The sequence below is a fragment of the Pseudorca crassidens genome, chromosome 15 (assembly GCF_039906515.1).
Source record: "Pseudorca crassidens isolate mPseCra1 chromosome 15, mPseCra1.hap1, whole genome shotgun sequence".
NCBI classification, from domain to species: domain Eukaryota; kingdom Metazoa; phylum Chordata; class Mammalia; order Artiodactyla; family Delphinidae; genus Pseudorca; species Pseudorca crassidens.
The window spans coordinates 66346852-66360009 of NC_090310.1; the positions used below are offsets into that span (position 1 = coordinate 66346852).

The 13158-nt window shown below is 51.1% G+C and overlaps 1 protein-coding gene across 29 annotated transcripts in view; it reads left to right on the plus strand.

Annotated features, from left to right (window-relative positions):
• EPB41L1 (erythrocyte membrane protein band 4.1 like 1) overlaps positions 1-13158 on the plus strand; it is a 126378-nt gene that overhangs the window by 107270 nt on the left and 5950 nt on the right. For 18 of the 29 annotated variants that reach the window (XM_067707998.1, XM_067708008.1, XM_067708007.1 and 15 more), the window contains 6 exons: positions 100-204; positions 2247-2330; positions 6833-6919; positions 7683-7766; positions 9764-9844; positions 10150-10266. In XM_067707998.1, the coding sequence (XP_067564099.1) occupies positions 100-204; positions 2247-2330; positions 6833-6919; positions 7683-7766; positions 9764-9844; positions 10150-10266 (558 nt within the window). The remainder of the gene's footprint in view (positions 1-99; positions 205-2246; positions 2331-6832; positions 6920-7682; positions 7767-9763; positions 9845-10149; positions 10267-13158) is intronic. The other 11 variants (XM_067708001.1, XM_067708026.1, XM_067708020.1 and 8 more) reach the window with 4 other exon arrangements.

Below are 13158 nucleotides of genomic sequence, written 5' to 3' on the forward strand. Positions count from 1 at the left end.
GGTGGGAGGTAGCCTGCTGACCCCGCGCCGCAGTTGCCTGTGAGTAGGAGTCGTGCCGGGGCCTGAGACACAGAGTGTTCTTCCCTCATCTGCCTACAGCCTGTGAAAACGGAAACCATGACAGTCAGCAGCCTGGCTATCAGGAAGAAGATCGAGCCGGAGGCTGTACTGCAGACCAGAGTTGCCACTGTGGACACCACCCAGGTAACCTGTGCCTTCCTGTGCACGCTGGGCCTAGGTACTGGGCATTTAAGGGTGGGGTCTCCGTCATGGCCAAGCCCCCTGGCCAGCTCTTGCTACCTTGGCTCCCCCGGAGCCACCATTTTAACCCTGATGCTCTTCTGAGCTTCGTTGTCCTCCCTGAGCTCCGGGTGTGGGTGGTGGGATGGGTTCTTATCCTGGGCAGACTACACCTCTTAAAGCCTCAATTTTCCCATCTGTAAAATGGGGAGGCTCACGTCTCCTTCATCCTCCTGGGAGTGTTCTAAGGACTAGCGGTTAGCGGATTAGACCATGGCTTTCAGATCGCTTGAAGGAGGTGGAGAGGTTTCTTAAGATATCCCAGGGGAAGAGGAGAGAGAACCCAATTCAGCTTGGGTCAGAGCAGCTCACATTGGGTCATTTTCGTGTGTGTGCACGGGGGTTCCACATCACATTGACAAAATGAACAAACTGAAAAAAAAAGATAAAATGTCATTTGTCTTAGCAAGATGAAACATACTCAGTCCCCTGGAGACGCTGTTGTAATGTACAGTGCATTTCCCAAGTTCCTTTTGTGGTTTTTAAGCTTTGAAAATGGAGACTAAGGGTCTGATAGATGCCCTCTTGGTTCTTTCTGGCCAGAGGAACCGCAGTGCTGGGGACTCTTTTGCCCTGGAGACCAGTCTTTGTCTTAAGAACTAAGGAAAGATGTAAATCTACAAAATGTGGGCAACTCTGTCGTTTCCAGACTTTTTTCTCTCACTTTTATAACATGCATAGAGGATTATGAGGCTGCTAGTGCAGCTGTCGAACCTCTTGAGTTCTGACAAGCTGTGTGACCCCGGGGCAACTTACTCCCTCTCTGATCTATTTTGTTTTAGTAATGTGTGTTGGTTTTGTTTTTATACAAAGAAATACAAAGAAAACTAAAAATGGCCCCAAATTTTACAGCTCAGTAACCCCTATTGACATCAAAACAAAATAACAACAAAATATTCACAGTTATGAAATTCAAACAGAACAAAATGAATTTTTTTCTGAGTGCTCCCAGAAAAAAAAATATATGCATATACCAACATACGTTCTTGTGTCTCTAGGTATTTAAATTTTTTACACAAAAGAGATCATTCTCTTTTACACTTTACCTTTTTTCTTTTTCTTAAATAAATTTATTTATTTTATTTTTGGCTGCGTTGGGTCTATGTTGCTGCGCACAGGCTTTCTCTAGCTGCAGCGATTGGGGGCTACTCCTCGTTGCGGTGCACGGGCTCCTCATCGCAGAGGCTTCTCTTGTTGCGGAGCACAAGCTCTATGCGCACGGACTTCAGTAGTTGAGGCATGCGGTCTCAGTAGTTGTGGCTCGCGGGCTCTAGAGCCCAGGCTTAGTAGGTGTGGCGCACAGGTTTAGCTGCTCCACGTCATGTGGGATCTTCCTGGACCAGGGATCGAACCCGTGTACCCTGCGTTGGCAGGCGGATTCTTAACCACTGCGCCACCAGGGAAATCCCTACCTTTTTTTTTTTTTAATACTTACCTTGGAGATCACTCCATGTTGGCACATGTGGCCCCACCTCACTCTCCTTGTTCCCCCTTAGGAGTGGATCCTGATTTAGCATGCCTTTATCACCTATCAATGGACCTGTGATGGTTTTTGTCTTTTGCAGTTAATGTTGAATGCTGCAGTGAACTTTGTTGTTCAGACTTCCTGGCGAAATTTTCGAAGTTTGTGCCTGAAGGGTGAATCCCTAGCAATGGGCTCGCCCAGTCAAAGAATACAGGCATTGAAATTTGGATAGGATGTATCAAATTATATGGGATTATTTTCCCTTTGTGAAATAAAACGATTGGAATGAGCTGGAGGACCTGTGAGACCCCTTTGTAGTTTGGTCTGTGTGTGGACGCACCCCCTCCCCAAGTGCATGTCTGCTCACGCTGCCCGTCACTTGGTACCTGGGGATGCCACGAGCCCAGGTGGCAGACGTTGCAGGCGTATCTGGCACTCTCTCTCTCTCTCTCCCCTCTCTAACGACTCCTCCTCTGGCCAGCAGGTTGACGGGACTGCCCCAGGGGGGAAGGAGTTCATAACAACTACTCCCTCCATCACCACAGAGACCATATCAACCACCATGGTAAGTAGGACCCGAGACCTCCCTCTCTGACCAGCCCCATTGGCCCTGAAACGGCCAGATAACAAGCTAACCTCGCCAGCTATGGCAGGAAGTCCTCATCCGCCCTCACAGCATCAGGTGTGGCACACACAGTCAGACTTTTATTGTCTGACACACAGTCCAACTTTTATTGACTGGCCACAGGGCATCCAGTCAGACCTCAGCTTTGCAAATTGAATAATGTAGGAGGCGGCATCCCTGAGTCTCAGTCATCTGGACCATCTCAGCTACGGCAGGGATAAAGAGAGGACGGTACTATTTGATTAACTGACTGTCGGCAACACAGGAGGATTGTGCCCGAAAGTCCTCCCTGAGTGAGGTCCATCCTCCTGGCAGCCATGGCTCAGGATTTGGGACTGTGTCCTGAGGGACCCTGTGGTTCTGCTACCTATTTGCTGCCTGACCCATGAAGGAAGGTCTTTAGGTGTCCTCATCTATAAAATGGGAGTACTCCCATTCTGCCTGGTTCACGGGCTCTTAAGAGAGTTCAGTAACATCAGATTCTTCAAATGATGACACAGCACAGCTAGCTTTCAGCCACAGGTTATGATACCATGCAGTGTGCTCATGGGGTAAAACCAGAGCTGTGAAGTGGATGCTCTTTTTCCCACCCTTTACAGATGAGGAAAATGCAGTTCAGAGAGGTACAGTGACTTACCCAAGGTCACACAACCAATACGTGGTAGAGCCAGGTCAAACCCAGGCATTCTGATTCCCGAAGCCCCACTGTCCACCTCAACCACTCTGCTCTGCTCCCTCATCCTGACCGTTGTGAACAGTGGCTGCGTGGGGCTGGGGCTGAGGCTGGGGCTGAGCAGGTATCAGTGCCTGGGCCAGATCTGTCTTGAGCTGTGGGAGGTTGTTTTCAAATGCTTTCTCTTGCCAAACCCCTCATATGCACATAGGAAGAAAATTACATTAATTTAGACGACCCAGCAGGAAGGTTTTGAGTAAACAAAGATTTTAAGAGAAATAAGCCCAAACCAGTTATCAGCTTGCACACTCTCCCCTGGTCGCTCAGTTCCTCCTCTCCCCTCACCCCTTCACCACGTGGCATCAGGATGCTTATCGGGCTAAATGTAAATTCGCACCATGGTGAGCAGGCAGTCATATCATTCATTTACTCATCCATCCATCCATCCATTCATTTGTTCTAAAAACATTTCTTAATCTCTCCTCTGCCCAGTATGGGGAGTGGAAGAAAAGATACTGCCTGTTAGAACTCATTCATCGAAATAATAATCACAGGCACATCTAGTGGGCTGTGCCTTTGTGTTTAGGTCCTGGGCACACAGTGGTGAACAAGGTCCAGCTCTCCCACTTCCTGGCTGGATGACCTTGGGCAAGTTACCCAAACCTTTCCAGACCTCAGTTTCCACTTCTGGAAAATGGGGTGAGGGGAAATAATAGCATATCTCCCAAAGGGTTGACGTGAGGCTAAACTAAGGTAATCTATGCAAAGCCCTCCAAAGAGTGCCTGGCACATTACAAGTGGTCTGTAAACGTGAGCGGCCGTTACTTTTTCCTGCCTTTCCTAGGGGGCATAGGGTGTGGAGTGACACTGTAGGAGCTGGGGAAGGCTTTATCTAGGCGGTGACATCTGAGCTATTCTTGAAGGATAAATTAGGGTGCAGTCATGGGAGGAGGTCTCCTAGGCTGTGGGAACAGCGGATGTAAAGGCAAGGATGTGAAGGAGCATAGCATTTAGGGAAAGGAAGTGGTCAGTGAAGCAAGATGTCAAGTGTGTGTGGGGGGGCCAGGGGGAGAAGAGGCTGGAAAGGAAGGCTGGGCCAGGGCTTGAAGGGCCTCGAATGCCATGTATGAAGTTCAAACTTCATCCTGGAGACCATGGAGAATCACTTCAACTTTTTAAGTAGAGGCATGATGTCATCAGATATGTGTTTCTGTGTTTTAGAAAGATTACTCTAGCAGCCCGTGTGGGACATGACTGGAGCAAAAAATTCCTTCCCTTGGGGGCGTGGGTCTCTTTTTTTTATTTCTCCTTCCTTCCTTCCCCTCCTCCCTCCTTCCCTCCCTCCTTCCTTCAGCAAATATTTATTGAACACCCACGATGTGTGAAGTAGTGTGCCAGGCGCTGTGAATCCAGCTCTGCGGGAGACAGACAGCATCTCTGAGCCCACATTCTACTGGGAGAGACCGGAAGAGCAGGCAGGGAACTAGTTTAGGGGTGGGGGCAGGGCCAGGGTGCGAGGAGTTGGAGGCTGACCAGGAGGTCAGGGTTGAGGGTGCCTGGAGGGAGGAAAGTACCGGATTGGGTCACTGGTAGAACGTTCAGGTGATAGGAGGAAAGACGGGCCGCGGCGCCGCGCACCAGCCCCGCTGGTCTCCGAGAGCGAGCTTGGCCCTGGGAACCTGTTAGAGAGGAAATTCCCAGGCCCCGCCCCAGACCTATTGACTCAAAAGCTCCGGGGCGGGGCCCAGGGGGGGGTGGTCTCTGTTTTCACAAGCCCTCCAGGTGACACCCCTCAAGTCCGAGAAGCACTAATAGGAACAAGGAGCACAGAGGGGGGTTGCTCTTTAGCGGCAGGTGTATGTTGGGGGTGGGAGGCAGCGAATTCCATTTTGGGTCTGATGAGTCTGAGGCGCCTGTGGGACGTTTCCAGGGAAAGTGTCTAGGCAAGTCTAGGGTTCAAGCAAGATCCGAGCTACAGATAAAGCGAGAGGGGACAGTGGCCTCGATGAGGCAGTGGAAGCCTTGAGTGGCTGAGGCGTCCCAGACAGAGGCGGCGAAGAGGAGAGCCCGGAGTCCGCCGGAGGAAGGGCCGGGGGCGGAGATGGCGGTGTCACCTTAGCCACGGAGAGGGGCTGCGCCTCCTAGAGGCGGGAGAGGGAACTGGCTGAAGATACAGGAGAGGCAGGCGGAGCAGCTGGCACCTTGTGGTGCCTTGGAATGACCTGTGTCCCCATCAGTGTGAAGGTGGAGGTGAGGCTTTTCCGGGAAAGAGGGGTCAATGGGAGAAGAAGAAGCTTGAGGGGAGAAGGGCCTGGAGGGACAATAGGATTCAAAGGGGCTAGTGGCTGTTTCCTACCCTGGGAGAAAGGAAGCATTGAGCCCAGAAGGCTGCCCTTTTAAGACCTGCTGCTGGGCCACATTCTGGGACTGCCTCTGAGAAAGTAAATGCCTTGTGGATGGAATGCCAGGTAACCAGGCCACCGACAGCCTCAGCTGGAGGCAGGCCTCGGGGAAAGGTGGGGCGAAGACAGAGGGCTTCTGTCCTCACCTGTCGCCTGTCAGGCAGAGGTCCAGATCTACTACCCTGCAGCCCACTGGGGAGCTGCAGAATGGACACAGCTTCTGGACCCCAGGACAGACAAGACTGATCCCTAAGATGGGGCAGGAAGTAGGAGGTAGAGGCCAGCAGCTGGTCCCCTTCCAGATGTGGGCCAGTAAGTCTAGGGCCAATTCCAGGAGTATCTAGCAGTTAGACTCCAAGGTAGGACCAGGAGAGCTGGCTCAAGGGCAAGTGTTCCAAGGGCAGAATGGCATGGCAGAAGGAGTGCATTGAATTTGGAGTCTGACCAACTTGGGTCTAAATCCAGACTCGATCACTCACTTTCGGGGGGCTTGAACAAGCCACTTCACATGCCCTGACCTTCCAGTTTCTCAACTATAAAACAGGAATATTAAAACAATTTCCTATGGTTGTTCAGAGGCTTAAATGAGATCATGCATCCTTAACACAATACTTAGCACATAGCGAGTACTCAGAAAACAGTAGTTAGTATGTTCTTAGTAGCCAGCCTGTACTCCTATATTAACCTGACAGATTTCCATTTGCAAAGCCCTTTCTCCTCTGTTATCTTCATAATGTCTCTGTGAGAGTGGGACAGGGGGTCCCCTTTTTAAAAAATTTCTTAAGACTTTATTTTTTGAGAGCAGTTTTCAGTTCGCAGCAAAATTGAGAGGAAGGTACAGAGATTTCTTGTAGACCCCCTGCCCTGGCACACATACAGCCCCCACCACCAACCCGTTATCAACACCCCTACCAGGATGGGACATTTGTTACCACTGATGAATACACACTGCAGGGGTCCCTTTATGTAGGTGAATCCATGAGGCCCGGAGAGCGGAAGTGGCTCCATCCAGGTCACGTGGCTGGAACGTGGCAGGACCAGGACCAGAACCTGGATGTCTTGACTCCTTTGTTAGTGCTTCCAGGGGGCAATACCGCGTCTTGTTCACCACAGTGTCCCTAACGCCAGGCACTCAGTAAATGTTTGTTAAATGAGTGGGTAAGTGTGTAAGCACGTGTGTGAGCGAGCGAGCGAGCGAGGGATGAACAAGAGCAGACTGGACTGAACGATGCCTTCAGCTCTCTGCTTCTGAGAGAAGAAGCACTATTCAACCTTGTGGCCGTGAGAGCTGCATGGCCACGTGCGCCAGCCATCCTGAGGGCCCGCCCACCTGAGACCTGGCCCTCTGAGCACTATTGTTTCCCCAGGAGAACAGTCTCAAGTCCGGGAAGGGGGCAGCTGCCATGATCCCAGGCCCACAGACGGTGGCCACGGAAATCCGTTCTCTTTCTCCGGTAAGTGGGCAGGGCCAACCCAGGCTAGCGGACTCTAGGCAGAGAATGTGGACGCGGGTCCACAGGTGGCCTGCAGCAAGTACGGCGTAGAGCGTGGGAGGCTGCCCCTTTAAGTGCAGCACCAGGAAACGGCATCACATTCAGATGCCCACAGGGCTCCCTGGTCCCCACCAGAGTCTCATCCGTTGGTGGTGCCTGTGATGTGCCAGCTGCTTTGCATCTGCTCTCCTTACTGACCAGGAGGAGCAATGGACGAGGGCTCCAGAAGCTTGGACTCTGGACCCAGCTCTGTTGGTGGCTGCCTCAGTCGCCCACATCTGTCACCGTGAGGTCTCTTGCAGCTCCTGTGTTCTCCAGATCTGTTGTTTTCGTCATTTAGTCCCAGAGAGAGCACGTTCCCAGCCCTGACAGGGTGGGGGATTGGGGGGGCTCTGTGTCCACCTTGGATCCCTCTGTTCATTCTTGTAAGATGCCAGGATTCTTAAATTCTAGGGTCTTGTTAGGATTCTGGACCTCAGGCATCTCAGGTCCTAGGAATCTTAGATTCCAAGGTTTGAGGATATCATGGATCTAGCATTCTGAAGATTCCAGTATTCCTGAGTTCTTAGACTCAGTGGCTCAAAGCATCTTGGCTTGCAAACTTCACCTTCATGGGACCCCCCACACCCCGACTCCTCCCTTGGTTTACCCCACCCCCACCCCCGTCCTGCAGAGTCCAGTGTCCTCACCTGAGCCCTGGGTGGGGGGTGGTTATATTCTGCAGATCATCGGGAAAGATGTCCTCACCAGCACCTACGGCGCCACCGCGGAAACCCTCTCCACTTCCACCACCACCCATGTTACCAAAGTGAGTAGCAGCAGGATGTCGTGTGCCCCCAGCCTGGCTGTGGGGCTCGGGAAGGCCATTGCCATGGCTCTGACTTGTAACGTGGACAGAGAAGACCTGCGGTATTCCCAGTTTCTGGGAGCTTTGTTCTGTGATAAGGGTTGTCCTAGGTGCCGACCTGCCCTTCAGTGTTGACAGCCAGGCTGGGGGGATGAGACCATCTCCTTGGAAGAAATTGTGAACCGTGGCGTTTGCGCCTTATAGATCCTAAGTGCTAGAGGGATTTAGAGGGGGGTGATTGAAGGAAGGCTCAAAGAATGAGGAAGGGTCTTCTGGAAAAAATGGGGTTTGTATAGGGTCTTGGAAAGCCAGGGCGGACTCGTGAGGGAGGATGCAGACGTTCTAAGCCACAGGGAAGATGGGAACAGAAACCGTGTGTTTGCTTATTCATTCACTGAGCAAATGTTAGTGAGCATCAACCTCACGCTGGCCTCTGGGCTGAGGGCTGCTGGAGGGGCTGCAAGCAGTGCACATGGGGAAACAGGAGCAGTGGTCTCTGTCAGGAAGAAGCAGCACCTAGGGGACGTAACTGGGAAATTAGGTTGGACTGGAGGTAGGGGAAGCAGAATAGAGGCAAAAGACAAATCCCAGGACAAATGTGATAACAGAGGGTCTGAGTCTGAGAGCCATTGGAAAGCCATCAAGGTTTTCAAGATGGGGAGTGACCCAGTGAAAAGGGGTTTAAGGAGAGGAGATTAGGTCCACCAGGATGTGCAGGCAGATGGGAGAAAGAAGAGAGAGAGAGTCTCTCCATAGAGAGACTAGGGATGGAGGGCCTGGTGCAGGGTGCGGGGAGGAAGAGGCAGGGCCAAAGAACGGAGACATTCCTGGTGAGACAGCCATGACTTAGCCCGTGAGGACAGAGGGCTGAGGACAGGCTGGCCAGCATGTCCATGCCTGAGTGGCCAGGGCCCAGGCAGGGATGGAGGCCTGGAGGAGAGAGGTCAGAGAGCCAGGATGAGTTGGAGGTTTTGCTCAAGCACCAAAGGAGGAGTCTGGTAGGCAGCGCTGGCCCTTGAGGAGCACAGACTGTCCCAGCCCTGCCCACTCCCATGCAGCACGGTCCCCGGAAAGCACCCACTCCTACCGAAAGCATCAGTGAGCAATGATGACTTCACTGAAAGCTTTATGGGAAGGTGTTCCGTCACACACCCCACTGCATACAGCTCAGATAACTCTTCTTCCCAAAGTCCCTCCTAGCCCTGCCAACTGGGAGCCCCCCTCTTCTTTCTGTCCACTCCTGACCCCAGCTGGGGTTTCCCTTAGCCACCACCCGCCTTTAATATGCCAAGCAAGTAGGTCCTGCCCTATCTTCTACTTCTAAACTTGCACCCGAACCCCACCCCTTCGGAAAACAGTGGCGGTTTTAAGCATATGTATAAGCGTCATCAATGCAGTTTTCTAGTATTGTTTGAAGTCATTTAAAGTAGAACCTTGTCACCATTCACATTTCATTCATGTGTTCATTCGACAAATCTGCATTTAGCACCTGCCCTGGTCAGGTTGGACAGGGAAGTGGGGGAGGCGGGGATCCAGAGATGAACAAAACACAGCCCCTGCCCTCATGAGCCCCAGCCCAGTGAGCAGGGCCAGGTCACACACACAACGTCAGTACAAGGCAGAGAGGCCCAGGACCGTGAGAGATACGAACGTGCCGCTCAGGGAGTACCGAGGCAGGACGGAGGAAGGATCGCTTACCAGGGTCAGAGTGACAGCAATTGAACCGGGCTTGGAAGAGCTAGAGGGGGCAGCTTGGTAGTTGGGGGAGTGGTGGCAGCCAGGCAAGATGTGCAGTCTGAAGTCCCAAAACCAGAAAAAGGAGAAAACCGAGGGAGCCAGGAGAGAAGGCGACTGCTGGTTCCAGCCTTGCCCTTGAGGGATGCTTTGGACCGGTCCCCTGTCGAGGCTGCTGCCCCAGCAGGACCCAAGGCTGACCTCACCTCCCTCTCCCTCTGCAGACTGTGAAAGGAGGATTTTCTGAGACGAGGATCGAGAAGCGGATCATCATCACCGGGGACGAAGATGTCGATCAAGACCAGGTATGGGGATGCAGAGCATGGTTCCCAGTGGCACTGCCCAGGCCCCAGGCGCCCCCATATTGGTTTACCCATGGACGGCTGCATCTGTGAGCAGAGATGTCTACTTCCTACTGACCCTGTCCAGAGGAGAAGCCCTCAAGGAAGGGGCACTGACTGGGAGTCAGAAGGAGCCAGAAGACCTGAGCTCTGGCCTCTCCCCTTAACTCCTGGTCCTCAGCTGTGTGCTGGAGGGGCCTGTTGGTCTCCGTGGCCTCTCCCGTATTCCATATGCTCTGACTCCTCACTTTGCGGTTCTTTTCCTCCAGGCCCTGGCTTTGGCCATCAAGGAGGCCAAACTGCAGCATCCTGACATGCTGGTAACCAAAGCTGTCGTATACAGAGAAACAGACCCATCCCCAGAGGAGAGGGACAAGAAGCCACAGGTGAGGCTCATGGGGCTCAGCAGCCACGAGATGGAGGAGAGAACAAGGTCCTCCGAGGGGCGTTTCCATCTGAGGACCCACCAAGGGGCTTGGTCCCCAGCACAGCTCTGACCTCCCCAAGCTTCCTGGTTTGGGCCTCCAAGTGGAGAGGTCGCTCCCTCAGATATGACGAATCAGAGTGCAGAGGGGAAGGAAGGCTGGTTCCTTGGTTTCTTTGGGGTTTCAGGCTCCAGACCCAGAAAAGTAAATCCAGAAGTGGTCAGAACAGGGGAGAGAGGATTGACAGTGGGTACTGAGGTGGGACAGACAGAGACAAGTGTACCCTCACTGACCACTGCCTGTAGGCTGGAAGTCGGAAAAAGTCCTGCCAGGCCCAGGGCCACATTCCTGTCCCTGACTCTCTGTCTCCATCACCGGTCACTGGATGTTGCCAGGGAGGAATTTTTTTTTTTTTTAATTGAAGTATAGTTGATTTACAATGTTGTGCCAATTTTATTTTATTTTTTAATTTTTTAAATTGAAGTATAGTTGATGCCAAGGAGGAATATGATGGCCAGAGCCCTCGATCCCATCTGTCTTGCTAGATTGGAAACCCTTCTCAGGCCACCAGGGGCGAGAATCTTAGGGACCCCAATCCTTACTCTTTCCACTGAAGGGCTATCAGTGCCTTCGTGAATAAGAGGAATGAGATGGTGCCGGAGCAGAGAGGTCTTTTAGCAGATGAAATTGGGGGAAGGGTTCTGGCCCGTCTAGAAGTTTACTGAATTTGGTCAGACCGATAATAACAAAATCTCACAGACACTGAATTGAATGAAATAAGTCAAACACAAAAAGTACATACAATGTGAGTCTATTCATAGGAAGTTCAAAACCAGGCCAAACTAATCAGCGATGATCAAAGTCTGAATATCGGTTCCTTCTGGGATGTGGCATTGACAGGGAAGAGCCGCAAAGGGAACTTCTAGGGTGCTGGAAATATCAGCGTCTTGAACTGGGGGGGGTTGCATGGGTGTGTATGTATGTAAAAGTGGACCAAGCGCCACACTTAGATTTGTGTACTTTACTTACTTCACACCGTATACCTCAATGAAAAATAAATGCATTTCAAAGTCCCCCACAAACAGCAGGTCTCCCTTTTGTCCTCTTCCCTGATGAAGAAACCCAGTGTTTTCTAGGAAGATACAGAATGTTTCTTTCTCATCCTTTGATTACCACCCCCTTCGTGTCAGAAGGAGAAGCACTGAACTTCCTGCAGTGACGGAAATGATTTTCTGTGCTGTGCAGTGTAGGGGCCACTAGCTGCACACAGCTGTTGAGCACATGAAACTGGCTAATCTGAAATGAGATGCACCTTGAGGGTAGAATAGGTGCCGGAAAAAGGAGTATAAAATAACTCAGTAATTTTTATATTGATTACATGTTAAATGATAATGTTTGGATATATTGGGTTAAGTAAAATACATTATTAAAATTAATCTCACCTGTTTCTTTTTACTCTTTTTCATGTAAATTAAAACATATGAATTTTAATTTAGAAATTAAAATTTTCTATATAGCTGGAAAATTTTAGAAAACCAGAAATACTAGAAAATTTAGAAAATACTGTCTAGAAAATCTATTATCTAAAAAATTTTAAATTCCGTCTGTGGCTTCATTTCTGTTGGACAGCGCTGGTCCAGAAGATGTAAAAACTGATCACGGGCAGAGCCTGCCTCCCAGCCTTCCTCAGACTTTCAAGTAAATTGTCACTCCTGTCCTGTCAGTTGCCCAGTTACTGTTGCTTTTTGTCCCCTAGATCTCAGAGTGGTAGAGTGTAGGTCACTTGCCAAGCTGGTGCTGGGCTGGCAGTATCAGCTGGGGAACACAAATACTAGAAAACTATTGCCATAAAGTCTGACTTAGAAGTGCTGGGCCAGGACCTGGGAATCTTTATTTAAACGTTGGTCCTTAGGAAGTCCATGCTCAGCCAGGTGTAGGAGCCACTGACGCAAAGAACTCTGTGCTGGGAATCAGGACCCGACTCCACTCCCAGCCATCCTGCTGACATGGCTGTGTGGCCATTGGGGTCTCAGTTTCCTCATTTGCAAAAGGAAGAGATGGACAAGCCCCCTTCCAGTTATGTACAGTCCTCTGGCTGTGTGTTTGCTTTCCTAGCTTCTCGTATCTTCTCCATTCCCCGTCTCACTCCTCCTCGTCTTTCCTGGGGCATCCCAGCCAGCCCCCCAGGCTCCTGCGCACCCGCGTTCCCTGGCCATTTGGAGCTCTCGTCCCAGCCTCCACGTCCTGCCCACCCCATGCAGTCTTTCACATCTGCCCACCTCACTGCTCCCTTTGCGGTCCTTCCTCCTCGCCCCTCTTTTAGTCCTTTGTTTGCTGCCATTGTCCCACGCATCACTACACACCCTCTCTCTCTCTTTTGGATCCTTCTGTAAAGGTCACCTTGCTATGTTGTCCTGGAGAAACAGAAGTTTCTCCCTTGCCTTTTCTGCCCACCTGCTTTCCCATTAGTTATCGCCAAGTAGGAACCACCTCTGACTTTTACTATAGTCAGACTCACTGATTCTGGGGGAAACGTCTTCTCTGAATTAGAAAACTCTTTTTTAAAGTATTTGAAAAATGTTGGTTTGATGGATGGATGCATCTTGGCACCCGGGATGGTAGTCCTGACTCGAATCTCAGTCCTGACCGTTATTAGCTGCGCAACTTTGAGCAAGCTATTTAACCTTCTCGGCCTGTGTTGCCTCATCAGCCAGATGACAATGACATAGTAACAATTGCGGTAACTTATGGAGTCCTTACACTCTTCCAGGCACCTGGCTGTGCACTAGGCGCAGTACTGTCACCTGCTCATTCATTTTACAAAGAAGGGAACTGAAGCTCTGAGATGTTAGG